At 35.7% G+C, this 18,454-nt stretch overlaps 1 protein-coding gene across 6 annotated transcripts in view; it reads right to left on the bottom strand.

Moving 5' to 3' along the window:
• Positions 1-18,454, bottom strand: part of ASAP1 (ArfGAP with SH3 domain, ankyrin repeat and PH domain 1) — a 185,008-nt gene that overhangs the window by 60,025 nt on the left and 106,529 nt on the right. For all 6 annotated transcript variants that reach the window (XM_074898426.1, XM_074898430.1, XM_074898431.1 and 3 more), the window contains 4 exons: positions 17,123-17,195; positions 7,746-7,891; positions 2,276-2,350; positions 1,868-1,917 (listed from right to left, as the gene is read on the bottom strand). In XM_074898426.1, the coding sequence (XP_074754527.1) occupies positions 1,868-1,917; positions 2,276-2,350; positions 7,746-7,891; positions 17,123-17,195 (344 nt within the window). The remainder of the gene's footprint in view (positions 1-1,867; positions 1,918-2,275; positions 2,351-7,745; positions 7,892-17,122; positions 17,196-18,454) is intronic.

Raw genomic sequence — 18,454 nt, 5'->3', positions numbered from 1 at the left:
TAAGGCAGGAATTAAGAAAAACAATAAGGCAGCATATAAAGTTCAGCACCTGTGCTAAACAACATGACTGCCAGTCATTACATTTTCAGAAAAAGCCAACACTAAAATTCTGAAATAGTGAAATGCAAATATGGAACTAAGAGGCCATCCTGAGACATTAATTAGAGCTTTACAGTGTGACTGTCCTTCTGTATCTATTCTGCAGACTAACTGGATACTCTGTTGGTAAGGAAACTTAAGATTTCCAACAGAGTAGAAAAAAAATAAACACTTTTCTGATTTATTTCTTAAAAATATCATCTTTCTTCTCTAGAAGCCTTTTTGAGAAAAATAAACACTGAAGCTGTACTTCTGAAAAACAGGTGATGAAGTACTGTGTGATTATTAGACTGGTACACCTTGCCAGGAAAAAAGGAAAAAGTAAAAATTATTAATTTGTTTTTGAACTCTGCTTTTTTCTTCAATTATAGAAAGGCATAATGCTTGCACATAGGAAAAAGTGCTTTACAGCACCACATCTCTAAAATTGACTTGAAATAGTTCTGGGAAATGGGGTTCTCTGAAAAATTTGAGGGACATATCCCTCTTGGTCTTACTAAGCCCAAGTGAAATTTGCTCACAAGAAAAAAAATACAGTAACAAGGCACCCAGGCATCCTTCTGTAAACTTTCCAAATTCAGAACAGAATCCCACAGATTATTCCACGTATTGTGTCTGTGTGAGAGCACTTTGTTTCCTAAGTTCTGTTTAATGGCATTTGGGTTAAACAGGCTGGCAAAGATATCCTTGATTTTGCCTATAACAATCTGAGAGGCATAAATAATTTTTTTAAAAGAAAACAGTATGCTGTCTATAAAAAAACCTATTCAATATTTTTGCAAAATATGCAGTATCTCTAAGTACTAAATAAATAAAAAAGAACAAAAAACTAATTCTGCATGCAAATCTGAATGCTCACCTGAGTATGATGATGCAATTTTGGGACAGGAATCCCCTTTTTGCCTTAGATTATTAATAATCTCATTTATAAATGAGTAATAAACTCATTTCCAGTTCAGTTGGTTCACAAGGATTTAACATTGTAATGAATTTTGAAAGCAAAATTTACCATATGTAGGGAAGAAAATTATGCCAATAATAAATGTTTCAGCAGTTCTTAGTGGCCTGACTTTCTTCTTCATTGCTTTTTTCCCCTCCTGGCTAGATATAAATGAATCAAAGCTAATAATAGGATTAAAAAAGGGAGTAAGTGAAGGGATACAAAATATGAATTAGCTTCTGAGAGCTCTTGAATTCTGACAAAGCAACTGCCCAACACTTCCTTGAGAGCATTCTCAAGCATTCCACTCACAGTTCTGCATCTATGATACAACCTTCTATTTTTATAAATCGTTCTTTAGCCACAGAAGACAGGTATTATAGAAAGAAAATATTTTTTAAACCACAGATATTTTAGAATTCACATCAACTGCACTAAAATTCTTGCCTCTCAGAAACATACAGTTCTGCCATACAACATATAAATCTTGTCATTTTTACTATTGATAGATTTTATGTATATGGTTATAAGAATGTGTAAATGCCATCTGAAATCTCCACAATTCACTTTACAACATTTGTTTTCTAATATTATCATCTTTACACTAAAGAAACATTGGAGAGCCATTTCACTACTTCAGAAAACATAAAAATATTTTCTATTAGTTCAGAAGAAAGATACACAGAAGAGATGCCTTGCTCATACTTTCATTTACATCCACAGATACAGTACATAGTTTGGGATCAGGAGAGGAAAAAAAATAATTGAAAAGTGGGCAGGGAGGGGGAACGACAGACAGGGATGGACGACAGGGAGAAAAATACTTACAATTTGGTTTCATAATCCTTCCAGGCTTTGTCAAAAGGCTTTTTAAGGTCCTTAGAAAACAAAATATTTGTTTGAAACATTTTAAAATTTTGTCTTTATAGTTATCAAATTACAAATAGCAACAAAAGTACTGTTTTCTTTTTAAAATTTTCAGGCAGCAGTTGGAAAAAACACTATTTTTTAATCTCGTAAAGTATTGCTTTCCTGCGCATGTTAAGACAGGCATTTACAATGAAAATATAAAAAGCAACACAGTCACACCAATTTTGAATTTTTTCTTTGGACTACATACAGAATATTAATGGATGCCAACATAAGAAATAATCTCATGGGTGAATGGAAGACAGTCACAAGACAGGTGAACCTGAAAACATTTCCCTAAATAAAAAGTGAGTTTTCGACACTTACCCCTTTAACACCTTTCAAGTCTCCTTTTAAGAGAGAATCCAAAGTGAAAATAACATTGTGGCTTAAACCTTGGAGCTAAAAAGAAAAACATTATACTGTTACAATTCAAAAAGATTTACTACGATTTTATCAAACTACTGCTAACAAGTCTTTGAACTTCACTAATGAAGTTGGGATCCCCTCAAAATTTCTAAATTAATGGTAAATTCAAGTCTGGGAAGAATTAATAAACAATTATTTGCATCAGATACAGAATATTATAATTAATCTTTACTTATATAGGGTGATATAAAACCAGAATTTTGAAAACGGCATATAAGCAAAGTTCTGAAAGCACCTCAAGGTGCTAACCTTCTGTTAGGTCCCCGAGAGATCACTGCCAAACATGGCCACAAGAACATGAGCACAGTTCAGATGCCCGTCGTTCTAACGAAGACACAAAGCAGGGCTACAAAGCATGGTTCTCAAACATGATGTGCATTATCCTCCAGAAAGCACGGGGTTTCAGCATGGCAGAGGAGAAGGTGGACCTTTTGAACACAGGTTATTACACAGGTCCTTATCACCTGATAGCTTATCAGCCACCCCTCAAGTTTTGTTCTTTTTAGGCAGTTTGCAGATATCGTAACTGATGAGGGCTGGAACACCTCTCCTACAAAGAGAGTCCAAGAGAGTTGGTGCTGTTCAGCCTGGAGAAGAGAAGGCTCTGGAGAGACATTGTAACCCTTCAACACTTAAAAGAGGGCTTTCTTATAAGAAAGAAGGAGACAAACGTTTTACATGGCCTGTTGAGATAGAACACAGGGAAAAGATCTTAAACTAAACCAGAGTGGATTCATACTAGAGATAAGGAAAAAAGTTTTAACGATAAGGGTGGTGAGACACTGGAACAGGTTGCCCAGAGAAGTGGTAGATGCCCCATCCCCGGGAACATTCAAGGCCAGGTTGGATGGGGCTCTGTGCAAACTTACCTAGTGGTACGTGTCCCTGCTCACTGCAGAGGGTTTGGACTAGATGACCTTTAAAGGTCCCTTTCAACCCAAACTATTCTGTGTTTATTCTTAGTATGAGATGGATTCAAATTCAGAAAACATGACACACTTGTATCTCCACATTCAAAGTATCTCGACAACTCTTTCATGCGTCAATATTTTATATTCTTTTAAATTCACAAGATCTTATATTCTGAATGTATTCAAAGCAAGATGATGGACAGACACTAGAACACCTTGAGCTGCAGCTTCAGTCAGTAACATGAACACAGCGCAAAGGTTCTTCACAGCTTAGAAGAGCAAGATCTGAAAACAGATTTTCTCCTTAATTGCAACAACATAATTAATGCTTAAGTATCGATTCTATATGAAGCAATAAAGTAACATGATCACTTTCGGTGATTAAAACCCCAAAAGATTTCTTTCTTTACCTGGCTTCACTAAAGGATTTTATAGTGGGTACTCTAATCTTTGAGTCTATTTAAAGAGCTAGGTTCTCTTTTTCTTTTGACTTAGCTTAAACATTTGCACATGACCCCCACACAATATTATTTCATAACAGAAATAAAAGAAGCCAGGGTATTTGTAGAGGATTATGCTTTTTTGGAATTTGTCCTCTGTTGGCTTTTAATCTCAATACATCACAACTAATAACTCCTTAAGCAACATCAATTTTGTTGGAGAAGGAAAAGAATTACGAATACTAAGCCAACAAGTGATTAAGGTAATACCTACTTTATCAATACACAGATTAAAGAAGATGTATTATTGTTTTTATTCTCAACCAATTTAATCAGTTTCCACTTAACAACCTAAACTGAAGTTCATATCTCAAATATGAATTTTGAGAAATAATATTAAAAAGATTTTAACCTCAGCCTAGTACGTAAAAACAGAGAGAACACAAATTTCTGCAAAATGGGTGGATATGTCAAATAGTTATTAGGGCAGGCATGAACAACAATACATTACTGCAGCTTTTTTCATTTTTCCAAATATATCCGTTAAGGATAACCAATTCAAGCCATTAATACTTGGCTTGAAATTACTGAACAGTAGCCAGGAAGTATGTCAGCTCGAAAAAAATCCCAAACTTAAATAGCAACGCATTACTCCAATACGGTAAGAATTTGGAATCACTTATTACATTGTTGAAGACTTGATAAAACAGTAGCCCAAATGAATTGGAAACACATCTAATAAAGAAAAACTCTCATATCTAGAGTAAAATGAAGGAAAAAAACTTAACAGATGGAAAGACACATGATAATTTGGGGAGGATGAATGTGAACAGAAGATAATTTTCCCAGAAAGATTAGCTGAGTACATTTACAGCAAATGGAGGTGGGAGAAAAAACAGGCTTTAATCATCTGGAAGAATCCAAGCACCATGCAAAGTTTAAATATAAATTCATATTTACAGGTTTTAGGTTTCAGATAATAGTGATGACATCAACAGTTTATAGTAAAATTTGGATAGCAATTTATTTGTTTTTGTGAAAATGATTAATGGACATGCTTTTATTCTTGACCTTGTGTGCAGAGCAATCATTTCAAAATGATGGTTTCCGGAAGTTATATATGTAATACAAGTTGCTGGCTTTATTTCATATCAAGTGATCATACTAAGTAAAGATCACTATAATTTCTTCATACAGAATAAAATAGATTATTCTGTACCATCCTCATGAAATATGCAGAATATCACAATTCATAAGAAAATATTTAATGACTCATAATTCACATTAAAAACATTTATTAAAAACATATCCAAATTTTTGAAGTATTTTTTGTTGCCTACTGTGTAGCCCTATTCTTTATTCATCTTTCTGTCTTTAAAGACCATTCATTATTTTGTTGTACTTTTATTAAATAGAGTAGCAACAATCTGCTTTATGGGGAAAAAAAAAGCCTACTAGCTTTCTATTCATCCCAATACCTACTGCCATTTTTAAAATTAATTTCATTAACATAAGCCTCAGCACCGTGGCTTTATCAGTGACATTACATAGTTCTTCTCTCAACTGCTTTTTTAATCGACCTCCACTTCTATTTTGAGATTATAAAAATGTTTTTCTTTCATTGTAATAGTACTAATCAGAATGATGGTTAAGAACAACAGTGGGTCAAGAAAGCAGAATTATCTACCTTGGAGAGAAGAAAGGTGAAAAGTAAGTGTTTTTAAAATGCTGAAACATTCGTAGAATAAGGTCATGTCTATCTGAGACTGGTGAATGAAGTACATTAGAGAACAGCCTATTTTAAACCATGTCAACAACAATTCAGATAACTAATGTTTCATAGTCCAGCTGAAATAGTGTAAAGTTGTTTTGAATGAGTGTGGCTTCTTAAAAGAGCTTTTACCTCTCAAACAACACTACTTTAAATAAATAAATAGACAGTTCCCCACCTCCTGTTTATGATTTGAGTTGAAAGAAAATAAGTTTCTCTGGAAGCCTGCAAGGAATTACAAGGTCCACAGAGCTTCAATTCAATCCCAAACTGTCCTCAAACTGCACTTTAGCACACATTTTAAGATACTTATTTTTAATTGTGTGCTAAATTAAGATTTAAGAAGGCCAAAATAACCCGGAATGACAGAAATCTTCACAGCATAAAGCAGGTGCCTCACATATCTACTGGTCTTTAAAAATGCCAACACTGAAACAAAGGATGATCCAGGTAATAGGCCGGAAGCTCTTGAAGCAAGAAAGCTTCATTAGGGTAAGTGTGATCATCCTTGGATAAGTAAGTAGGCGATGAAGAAGAGGCAAGTTTCAGAAGGCAGAAATAAGCATAACCATGAGAGGTCAGAAGTGACACCCCATTCTGAGTGTTGTTAGGGCCTGTGCAGTTCGAGATGTTTATAAATCAACCTCAGGAGTGCAGAGAGTCAGGTAAGAATGTCTACTGATACTAAGCTACTCTGAGTAGTAAAGCAAAAGCCAGTTGCATAAAAACCTTGTAACACCAGTGAGAAAGATAAAAGTCCATGCCGAAAAATATGAAGTCATGGATAAGGAGAAAAAAATGCATACAGAATCATGCTTATTAAAAAAATCATCAAGAAAAACGTCTCAAGGAAAAAATATCTTCAAGTTGCAACAAAATCCCTTGAAAACATCAAGCTCAATGTTCAGTAATCATAAAGCAATCAGCCTTCAGAAAAGGGAGTAAAAAATGTAACTGCTTTCATGTTTGTACTCTCTCATTTCAGAAAAGTGTACAATAGTAGTTAGAGAAGATACAGAAAGAATCAAGTTATGGAATAACTAAGACTCAGCTAAAGTAACAGAGAAGAGGAAAGGAAGAATTATAGCTATCTAAATGCCTGGGGAAAATAGCAAAATTCTTACATTTCTTGTATGATATAAGAAACAGGGAACAGTAAAAGAAAGGGTCAGTTCCAAGGAAATAGAATTGACATTTCAGAGAGCCATTCATCTTAGTACTCTAGAGAAATCCATCATACTCTGTGCCAAGCACAGCATACATTCAAGAACTCCTTAGACGAATTCATGGAGGTAATACTGACAAGAACTACAAAGCAAAAGATACTGCCTTCAGTTCCAACATCTCTGAGCTGAAGACTGTTTTCATGACCAGAGTACAGAAGTTTTCCCCATATGTTTGCTCTCTTCCTACACTCTTCCCTAAAGATTCACTCTTGGGCAACTATCAAAACTGGGGTACTGGCTACACAGACCTTTGATGTGAACCAAAGCAGCTTGTGCTCATGCTAGGGACTCTAGGAAAGAAAGTAATACTGCTTATACTTTACACACCAAAAAAGCTTGGAGATAAGCCCAACTATAAGAAAAATATAAAAATGAAGCTACCACTTTCTGAATACAACAGTGGTCAAACCCATGAAACATGATTTCACAAGAAATGTGGCTTCTTTACTTTCAGTGTTGGGAGATATTTGCTACAACTACACTTTTATTATCCAGCTTTCAGAAGTAAAAGGCCTAAGACAAACTTCAGATCAGGCAAACCTTTAAACCACCTTCATAAGCCCAATATTTAAACAATGGATGCTTTGTATACCACAGGAAAAATGGACTATTAACACCACTTAAACATGCTGCCCAGTTATTTTTCATCCAAAAAGTGAATTCTCTTTCTGAGGTAAGACAAAACAGCCATAAATAAATGGAATTAGATTTTTAACTGGAAAGTCTTCAAGTCAGGGAATTATTTAAAAATTACGTTCCAAAAGAAGAGATAGATATAACACCATCAATCCCTTGAGGAATGATGCCCAAGTGATGTCTTAACATTTCTATTTTTCTTCTTAACTTCCAATTAACAGTCAAACATAGGGAGTGTGTAATAACACCCTTTAGAGATAACCTTGGCAAAATTATTCTGTTTTTTGAAAAAAACTGAAAGCATCTCTAAAATTATTATCTGGATCATGCAGATACTTTATTTTGGGAAAACTAAAAAAATAAGAAAAATTTGGAACTCCTCACCAGGTTCTTCAGCAGCGTTGATAACTCTTTAGTAAGCGTGGAAAATTTTACAAAAGCTGTGCCAAGATCTGGATTATCCCGACTTAAAAAATTACTTCCAAATTTATCTAGCACTTGTGCATAGTTTTCTTCATTTTGAACATGATCTGCAAAGAGAAATTAAAGTCAGAAAGTTTTTCTTGTGCGCTATTTTAAGCTTATGTATGGCAATATAGTGACAAACCAACCAGCAAACAGTACTTTCACAAAAGCCACCGGTCAATGCATTTACACTGGAAATTACAATACATTTAGAATTAAAAGAACTATTTAGCAATAGACATATATATGCTTCTTTTAAATCAGCAACTTGAATTTGTAACATCAATGAAAAAAGCTCTGTAATGAATAAAGTAATAAGATCAATAAAAGGTCAAACAACATTTTTAAACAACTTTTTAAAAATTGTAATGTAGAACACTTAAAGAACAAAAAAAAAGTCAACCGTATCAGATATAAAACTAAAGGAGACTAAGTCTGAATCTGACTCCAAGTTTAAAAGAAGAAACAACTCTTACAGTCAAAGATTCCCTTGACACCTGCTTTATAAAACTGAGCTACCCCACAAAATGGAATGTATGTTGATACGTAGCCAAAGACTTGTTTCAATACATTTAATAGTAAACTGGATGTATATAGAGATCCAGAACCAAGAAGATGAAATTGAGGACAGTGAGAGTGAGCAAAATCCTTAAGGATGAAGCAAATTCTGAAATGTTTTTCCTGCTTCTATTACTTTCCTTTCTGGCATCTATTTGCACATTTTTTTGTTACTTCCATGTTAGCATCTTCAAATAGAAGATTTGCTACTACAGCCCTTTGGGACACACTTTATCACCCCCATCTCTCTTAAAGGAATATTGTTGGTATTAATTAAATCAACATTTCACTTTAATGAGTTTCCTAGTCTTACTGTGTTTCTTTCTGTAAGCCACCAACACAAAACCACAGAGCTATTCCAAGTAGAACAAGTCCTGTAATATGAAAGGAGGGAAAAGAGAGAGAATAGTTGCCAATAGGTACCATGTTTTCCCCCAGAAGACCTACAAGTTTTGTATTTTCCAAGTTTTCATATTGACTGAGAGCATATGAATTACAAGGGGGAGGGGAGGACAAAACTGAAAAGAAGAAAAAAAAAAAAAATTTAAACCCCAAGGTAAGTTTCAAACAAGGCTAGTGGATAATGTGCCACAATGCATGAATCCATTTTGACACCAAGAGCTGATGCAGAGTTAAAGAGTAACACTTCTTAGGCATTACAACCACTCAAACCCGAAGTGCACTAAAGCTCTAAAAAAAAGCAATAAAGACAACAGAAAACCCCCCACAACTCCTATTTACCAAAACCAAACCCCACACATCAGACAAGTTACATTCTAAAAATCAGACGTTAACACTGAGGTTTTCAAAACGCCAGATATTTAATCATATGTTAATATGGAGTTGTAATTCAAACAGTATGTTTTTAATAAAACTGTTCCAAAAGCATACGGTTTTAATCAAATAGCTTAGCATTAAAACCAAGGAAACCACTATATAATAATAAAATATGCATTTTGTTTTGAAGTAAAAGCCGTTGCATAAATATACACAGAAGATTTTATCTAAGGAGAAGTTTTGGCTTGTGCTAAAAAAGCTGAAGTGTACCCAACTGTGCCGAAGGAAAAGGAAGGATAATGGAACAAGGTTGGAAAAAAGTCTGTTAGATCTCAGAACCCCTGTCCTTGCCTCTGTGGCACTTCTAACCCCACGGTATTCCTAGCAATTTGATTTTAAGCACTGTGTTATTTCATAAAGCATTTTCAAAAATAGTTTTGTAAAGAGACTGAAAAAGAGCTGAAGACGACCGTTTCCTTTATCTGTGGAAAGGCAAAAGAAATCACTGGTCAGAAAGAGGAAGCAGATCATTGTCCTAGAACAATAGACAGGAAATTCTCAAGAATCCAAGATCCCAGATCACCTAACTCTAGAAATGAGGCTTTGATTAGGATGTAAAAGCAATACTTCTGTAATTACTACACATAATTCAAGTACTGTGCAAGAATAATAGATTTTCTATTTTTACCTAAGTATCAATGTAAATCTTGTAAAAGGATAAGAAATATTTTCTTTTGAAGAGGTAAGGTAGTTCCCTACTTGACCTTAAAGGCATACAAATGAAAAATTAAATGCAACATATGAAAAACAACATGCTCAGAGCAAAGAACATGCTGTAATCTCCCTATAAATGCCTCATGCAAACACAGAAATTACTTCCTAGTGTCCTAATAGAATCTCCTTTGCATGAAGAAACCTTTAACATGCAAGATGGTGTTTACTTCCTTAGATACCAGTACTGCAGGAAGGACTTAAATAACCCCAGAGAGTGAGACACAAAGACTGACAGCAATACATACAAAGGGTAATGTTTGCCTTCTAGAACTGTCTTGTGTCCTCTCAATATCATAAACAAAGCTCAGCACTGTGCTAAAAATAGAACAGCTTCCCCAGACAGACATCCTCCTCCTTCAGCAGCTCCCTGAGAGGTGCCAGAATGACGGATGACTGAGGGTGGGCTCTGTACCCACTGACAAAGGCAGCTCTCTTCGAAGGGGCTATGGGCAGGGAAAGGGGCCTCAGAAATCATTCCCTCCCTGATGGGATCTGCCAAGGCAGCCTGTACCTGGGCCCGTGTTGAGGACCTCACCACAGAACGGCAGATGTAGTATAAAGTAACATACTACACCAGATTAGAGCAGTGACATTTTCTGATCTGAAAAGCTGTTTAGTCTAGAGAAGAGGAGGCTGAGCGGAGACCTCATAACCCTCTACAATTACCGGAAAGAAGGCTGCAGAGAATGGAATGAGTCTCTTTAACCAAGTAACAAGCGATAGGACAAGAGGGAATGGCCTCAAGTTGCACCAGGGAATGTTCAGACTAGATATTAGGAAGCATTTCTTTGCAGAACGGGTTGTTGGGTGCTGGAATGGGCTGCCCAGGGAGGTGGTGGAGTCCCCATCCCTGGAGGTGTTTAAGAGGAGGGTCAACATAGCGCTGAGGGATCTGGTGTAGTTGGGAACTTCCAGTGTTAGATTAAGGGTTGGACTAGCTGATCTTCAAGGTCTTTTCCAACCTAGATGATTCTGTGATTGTACAGGCATATACTCTTCTCCACAATCCACACCTTCAACTCCGAGAAATACTCAGCACAGAATTTAGCTTTGTTTTGAAAAAACCCTGGTGGGACGCAGTGCACAGCAGTGTTGTGGCATACCTTACTCCCACACCATACCTGCATATTGAGGATTACATCCTAAGAGGAAATAATACAAACACATCTGGAGACGCAAATCCAAACAAGTGAGGAAGGAACAACATCCGCAGAGGCCTACAGCAGTCTTTTGCCACACAGCAGTATTCACCAGAAGCAGAGCACAACACTTGCTCTGAGCACCGAGCACTGCGGAGGCTCATGCTTAAAGACTCCCGGGGCTGAACCCCACTTTGTTCTGCTGCCCCAAGCAGTCACCTTAAGTTGTCTATGACTGAAGTCACCTTGTGGTAAACTTTTCCCAGAACAAAGAGAAAACTTAAATCAGGTTTCCAAGGCATACAAAGAATTTGTACTCCTTCACTGAAAGCCACAACCTTAAGTACTATGTTTATTTCCCAATCAAAAGTTACCAGAATTACTGCTTCTGAACCCAGTGAAAATCATTGTGTATATTAAGGAAACTGAAGAACAAGTACTGTGAAGAGAGGTTAAAGAACAGCCTTTATAGACTGAAGCTAGAAAACACAATCACCAAAATTAAAGCTTTAAATTTCCTTTGTGTAAACACATTTTTTTCAGACATATTACCCTGCAAGAACCTGAAGAACACCAACAACAAAAAGTTAAATAATTTACAGAAGAAAAATGCACAAACACATCTCTTTCCTATCACTGATTATACTTAAATTACACCCAAAGAAACATAAAGGATGTTTAAATTACTGTTAATTACTTCTGCTTATCTGGTTAAGTTCAAAAAAAAAGAATCACAATTCAGAACCCTGACCAACTTGAAACTATTTTTACGTTGCACTTACAAAACAGCTTTGTTCCACGGGTAGCCAGAGGAAAAATAACCAAGGTCAGAGCCAAGCTGCATGTATGAATGGAAAAACATGCACATGAAAAAAGACTCAAAGATTTTAGAAAAAGCAAGAAAGTTGGCAAGGTTAAAAAGGATGGCAAAGAAGTTATTTCAAATAAGAAAGCATCTTTTCTCATTTCATCCTTCACACAGCTGAAATCTAATGAAAACATAAAAGGAAAGAAAAAATATTTGACCACCATATTCATATCTGAACTTGATATCAATAATGCCTTCTGGACTGAGATTGCTGAAGGGAAAAGTAATAAAGCCTTTTTCAAAGACTTCCAGAGCAAGGAACATCTCAGTGAGACCGCAAGGTTCTCTCTAGATCATCACAGTATAAGAGCACAAAGAGATAAGACAGCCCAGAAAGGCAGATGACGTCTTTTTACATCTGTGTTCATTGCTGATGTGTTTCAATAAATTCTCATGAAGAATTTTCTTTCAACTCTGATTCAGAGAATTTATACCAAATCTAAGTGCTGAGTAGAGTTCATAACGGCTCACAAAACAAGCAACAGCGAATTGCTTAGACCCATGTATAGAAAAATAATAGGCGAACTATATAGTTGTAAAGTAAAGCCTCTTATTTTTAACAGCCTCAATACCATAGGAAGAATGAGAAGCAAATATAATAGCTATTTTTAATAAGAACTTCAGAGAGAACTGAGAATTCACATATGCACTAGCAGAGCAGTAATGCTGATCTATTTCTCATACAATTGGTAGAAACTACAGTGAAGAACAGAATAGGTGGACATGTAGATAAATACAAAATGCTGAACACGGTTTATAAAAAGAAATTTTTACTTCCAAAAACTCCTCCCTCCAGGGGATCAACAAGCATATAGGGTGTGGAAACCCACATTAATTGATCTGTTTGGATTTCTGAGAAAGTCTGTCCCTCACAAAAACACTAAAAGGAACTAATCAAGCTAAGGAAGGAACTAATCAAGCTAAGAAACTAAAGGCAGGTCAAAAAAGATGTGGTAGGGGAAAGGAAAGAATAAAGAGTCAATTTTCTCAGCAGGTGGTCACCAATGAATTCTTGTATGAAACAGCGATAAGGCCCAAATCGTTTAACAACATATAAATGAGTTAGGAAATAAGATTCATAGTGATAAACTGTTTTGTTTGGTTTTTTTTTTTTTTCCATACAAGACTATAAATTATTCAGGGAAACAGAAACGAAAGCTGCTTCCAAAGGTGAAATTAATCCATCCAAGCCCAGATTTTTACAATAATGATAACATATTAGAGCTTGGGATCTACCCTTCCCCTTACATTCAAGCATAGGAAAAGTTACAGCTCAGCTTATCCTAATGTAAATGAAGGAGGAAGGCATACGTATCTCACCCTAAAAATCTCTACATATGTCCATTAAATGTGCACAGCATCTATGGCAACAGGCTCGCATCTGGGTAGCTCCCAAGTTAGATGTGGAATTCCACACTGAATGGCCCATGCATGAAAGTGTGCATTAGGCAGCCTAACACACATGGGAAAACATTCCTAACTTTCAGAAACAATTGTGTAAGTAGACATCACAAAGGTTCTTCAGTTCTTCACCTTGATGTTTAGTACCAAGCAAAACAAAGCTGACCATCAGAAATTATTAAGAAACATAGAATGCAATAGAACAACACAGAAACGTTGTCATAGCATGCTTAAACCCAATAATATTGTGTGAAGTTCCTGTTGTCCAAAATTCACTTGCTTTAAAAAGAATAAGGTTATGCTGCCATTTTGCAGAAGGAGAGTAAGAATGATTAAATGTGACAGTTTCTGTAAAAAAAATAAAACAAAAAAACCCACCCTCAAAAACCCCTAGGGCTGCTGAGTTCAGAAGAGAGGTATTGTGGGTGATTGTGGAAACAACTCAATCCAGAAAACTATGTCAAGAGATAGAATGGAAAGCACTGAACCAAGTTGGAATTCATCCACCAAAAAGTCCTCTGACACTAATTTAGCAAGCTTTGACACTTGAAAGCCCCCTACAAACTCTCGAGCTCCAGAACATGCAAAAGTCCCTCAATTCCACCTCAGATGGATCATTCTGGCAGGCTTGAGGCCAACGTTTTGAGACATGGACAGGGACAGTCTCCCCCTCAGGTGCTTAAGGCCTGAAGAGCATGCATGGGACAGCTTTGCCAGGGAGTGTTTAACTAGGTTAATGCAAAACTATGAATGAAAAAGGTTCACGTGAACTTAAATTCCTTAGACAGAATTAATTGTAAAACTCTGTTAAGAAGTATCAAGCATCACAGTATCAGCCCTGACTCAAGCAATTCCTGGCCTTCATATCACTGTGCTCTGAGAAAGTGTTAAAAAAAACCCAAACCTTAAAAATCACTCCATCTTTGCACTGTTTTTCTACTTCCTCAAGCATCTGCTGTTGATCATTGTGGGAGACCATGTGCACTGCTGGTCCAACTCAGTACCTTTGGTCTTATGTGGATTTTATGTTTTTAGTTCTCCATTGTGCAAATTCTTTTGACTGTATTTGGGAATTATACCAAGGAACTAATGAAAAAGAGCTATTGAAAAATCTACAAGAAAACTAATTGTGCAATCTACTGCTGTTAGAATTCAATCCAAATGTTATGGGAAAGCTAGTCAGAACAGATTCGCCACTAAGTTCAAGCACCATTCATGTAAGATGGGCTCCTAGTTCCAGATGCAATCTATCATGCCAGAAATAAACAGCAAGGCAGATAAGGAGGAAGTGGTGAGAAAGACCTATCAATTGTATGTCTCACTGGATTTCATAAACAGGACTTTCCCAAACAGTACTTTCAGATAGGTAAAATGGGATGGGATCTTTCCAAGGGATTTCCACATTTATGTGCTAGTGTTTTCATTTCCACAGCAGTAGACCTAAACCTAAACAAAACAAATGGGTGAGGGATGTGCACAAAACCGAAAAATTATTTGGATGACATTTAAGCTCTCCTCCCAACAGAACAGAGTCCCTTGCGGTTCATAATTCAGCAATGAAGGGGAACAAACCAGCACACCAGAGGGCTAGGGCTTTCTGAAGAATTCTGTATGAGGCATTGCATTGTATGAATGTCACTGTTCAAATGTTACTTCAGGCAAAACACAGAACCAAAAAATACCCACCCCAGTACAACCCAAAAAATCCTAGCTATGACTTTTGGTAGAGTATGAATTGGATTACTGAACTAAAGAGAGAAAATTTCTATTGCCCCCGAATAATCATTTTTCACCAGTCCAGCTAAAGGTCTCAAAGGAGATTATGAACTAGGGGAGTTTTAAAAAAAACATTTCCTACTTTAGGAGCTTAAATATGTTCTCAACTTCTAGCAAACAAATCTATAAAACAAAATTCCAATTTTGAGTTCTCATTAGAGGCTTTCTTTTGAAATACAAAAATAGTTACCTAATTCTTGCTTGAACTGATAAACAACGCATTTTACAGTTGCTTTTAGTGTTTTACATTAAGTTCAACAACATCAAAATTCTTTCATCACTGAAGCATTACAAAATAGCTAGCTTACCAATCCTCTTTGTACAAGCAGACAAAATGAGTTTGAGTTTTAATTGAGTCACTTTACATTTATCTTTACAAGGTTTCACATGTATAGCACATGCTTTTAGTCTTGTTCTTACTAACCCTAGTTTATCAGTTACACGATGAATTGCCTCCTGTGCACACCTTGTCGCATTATAATGTAGCCTATCACAACAACGTTCTGAAGAGGGAGCTAGAGTATTATATATAGTACTTTCTTTATCCAAAAGAATTCATAAAAAAACTTTTACATTTCAAACCGGATTTACTCATAAAAGAAAAACAAAGAAAAAAAAAAAACAGTGACCTAATTATCTCTGGTCCTTTTAAAGTGCAGAGGCAGCCAATTAAAACCATTAACCCACCTTCTACTGATTTTACTCAATGCAACTAGTTCATGATACAGTGTGGCCTACCTACAGGCATTGAAAACAGTATCACTTATTACAAGACTCAAACAATAGCTAAAATCTCTAGTATCATTTATATATTTCAAAACAAGCAGAACACTTCTAATGTGTTCTACTGTTTTCATCAGTTTTGAAATTCAGGAAGTAGGTACTTTCAAATGGAACAGCTGCTTGGAGCATCTGAATACTTTTAAAAGCATACAACTAAATACACATGTACCAAATACTATTCTCACTTTGTATCAGGCTTCACAGTCTATTAGGAAAACATTAATCATCACCTGAAGTTACAGAAAAGCTAATTAAAACATAGTGCTAGTAGAGCAACAATACTAGGGATTGGCTGAAAAGAATCTACAATACATTAGAAAACTCGCACACTTCCATAAACAGGAGTTAATGGGACAGCACACACAAAAACAACACAAACTAAGACAACTCAGAATCGGCTCTGCATAAGGAAAGTATTTGCTAAACTGATTATTATTGCTAGGAAATAGTACTGCATTATAGAAAATTCCAGTTCCTTATATTCAGACGGTTATTGGAAGCTCCTCTAATTTATCTGCCTTTGCTACAGTTTTTAGACCTTAAGAGAAACAGAGACAGAAGCCAGGTATACTTTATAATCTTTTTAAAACCTGATTTGTATGTTGATCTGTGTTTGATCATCATCTGTTACTAAACTCAAACTGATTATCAATCCATACTCCAGCCACATACCCTCTCAAAGTTATTACTGTAGCTCTAATAAAACATCAACAGTGTCTTCAAACAAGCGAAGTAATGATAAATCTCCACTATTTTAGGTAAGAAGGGAAATACCTAATTTTTGTTGTGCATGGTATGAGGAGAGAGCATGCGTTAAAGAAACAAACACATCTACCCATAGATATTTATTTTTATTTATTAAACTTTGTAACAAGTTCTCATTCTTATCTCACTTAGAACTGCAATCCATAAATTCAATCTAGGACACCATCTTGTCACTGTTCTAGTTGAACTGACTGAAATATTATGACAGAAGGAAAATTTACCCATGGGAATTTTCCTACAGGCCTTTGAGAAGGAGTATGAGGGTAAAAGAATTAAGAGCACATTTAATCTGATGTATAATCAGATGCAAAGAAAGAAAACTTTTAAGTGCCAACACTCCTAAACAGATGAGCTTTTCTTATGGTAAACACTTCAACAAGATAAACTACAAGACACTTCTCAAACTTGAAATCAAATTTTTAAGTTCTTTTGTGAAATTGTAAACAATGTCTTACCTTGCCCCGAATTATATATTGCTTTCACAGACTTTTTCACCTTCTGTAATGCAGTTCTGTCTTGATCCAATGCCTACAAATAACAAGAAACAGGCAAACTTAAATATTTAATTGATCAGTAGAATACACTATAACATTTTTTAAAATGAAATTCACAAAATAAGTAGTTTCACAGGCTAGAAAAAACTGCAGATACAACATATTCAGCCTGCAAGAAGGTCTGAGATCATTCAACCCCTTCAAGACAAATTAAAGAACTGAACAGAGAAATTCTCTGAAGACAGTAGAGCTGTAGTGACAGTGCTAAAAGAACACTGTTTTAGTTTTGCAAAGGACAAAGCATTTATTCAAATTGTAATATATTTTGGAAAAAAAAATAGTTAGTAGATGCTTCTACTATAGCACTATAGTTTCTACTACAACTAAGTTGCTTGTTAACTTCTATGATTTTCCCACAGTAACAGACTTCCAGCCATACAGATTATCATACTAACCTCTTGTATCAAACCAAACAACAGAATTTCATAAATATAGAAGATGAAAAGTAGCAAATGAAAAGGACTAAGATCTAATTTTGTGCAACATAATGTTAAAGGAAATATTTATAATAATACTCAAATGTACATTTTCAGGATTCCATCATTCCAAATTTCAAATTTTCTGCAATAGTTTCAAAATCCAGAAGAAAATGTTATTAAGTAATGATGAATTTAGGACTAGATTTCTAGCTGTCTTTTTTAAGCAACAAGTCTCCCTATCCACTCTCAATCTGCTGTAAGAAAATAACATGAGAAAGAACTTCATGATAAAGCAAAAAATAAAATCAAAGTAAACATTAGTCTAGATCTGCAGAATTAAGAAATGTAAAAGCCACATAGAGGTACTGTGCACAGTGATCCAGTTAATTTCACTTAAGTGTGAGTTTTGGATATTCTGCATACTTAATACATTGTACATGGTACCCTGCAACACATGCGGAACTTACATAGAAATGTTTAAATCATTTCCTGTATTTTTTTCCCCATTTAGATTGTAGGCAATTTCCCATCACATAAGTAAAGTCAGATCAATAATCTCAAGTTTTAACGAAGATGGCAGTATTTGCCATATTATATTCACATTCAAATCACTGAAGATTGGAGAACTTGTACTCAGAATTACTGGCAGAATGCAGCCCCACGGAGCCTGTTAGGTGGTGTAGACCACAAAGTTCACACTGCAGAGACTGTGCAGTAGCATTATTATCCAAACAGCTTAGAACTTGGAGCTCCTGTGGGTCTGATATCTGAAGACTGGCAGACCACAGCAGAACGACAGCTACTCCTACAGCAG

Source organism: Athene noctua, chromosome 2, assembly GCF_965140245.1.
Source record: "Athene noctua chromosome 2, bAthNoc1.hap1.1, whole genome shotgun sequence".
NCBI lineage: Eukaryota > Metazoa > Chordata > Aves > Strigiformes > Strigidae > Athene > Athene noctua.
This window is presented reverse-complemented; position numbering and strand designations above follow the sequence as displayed.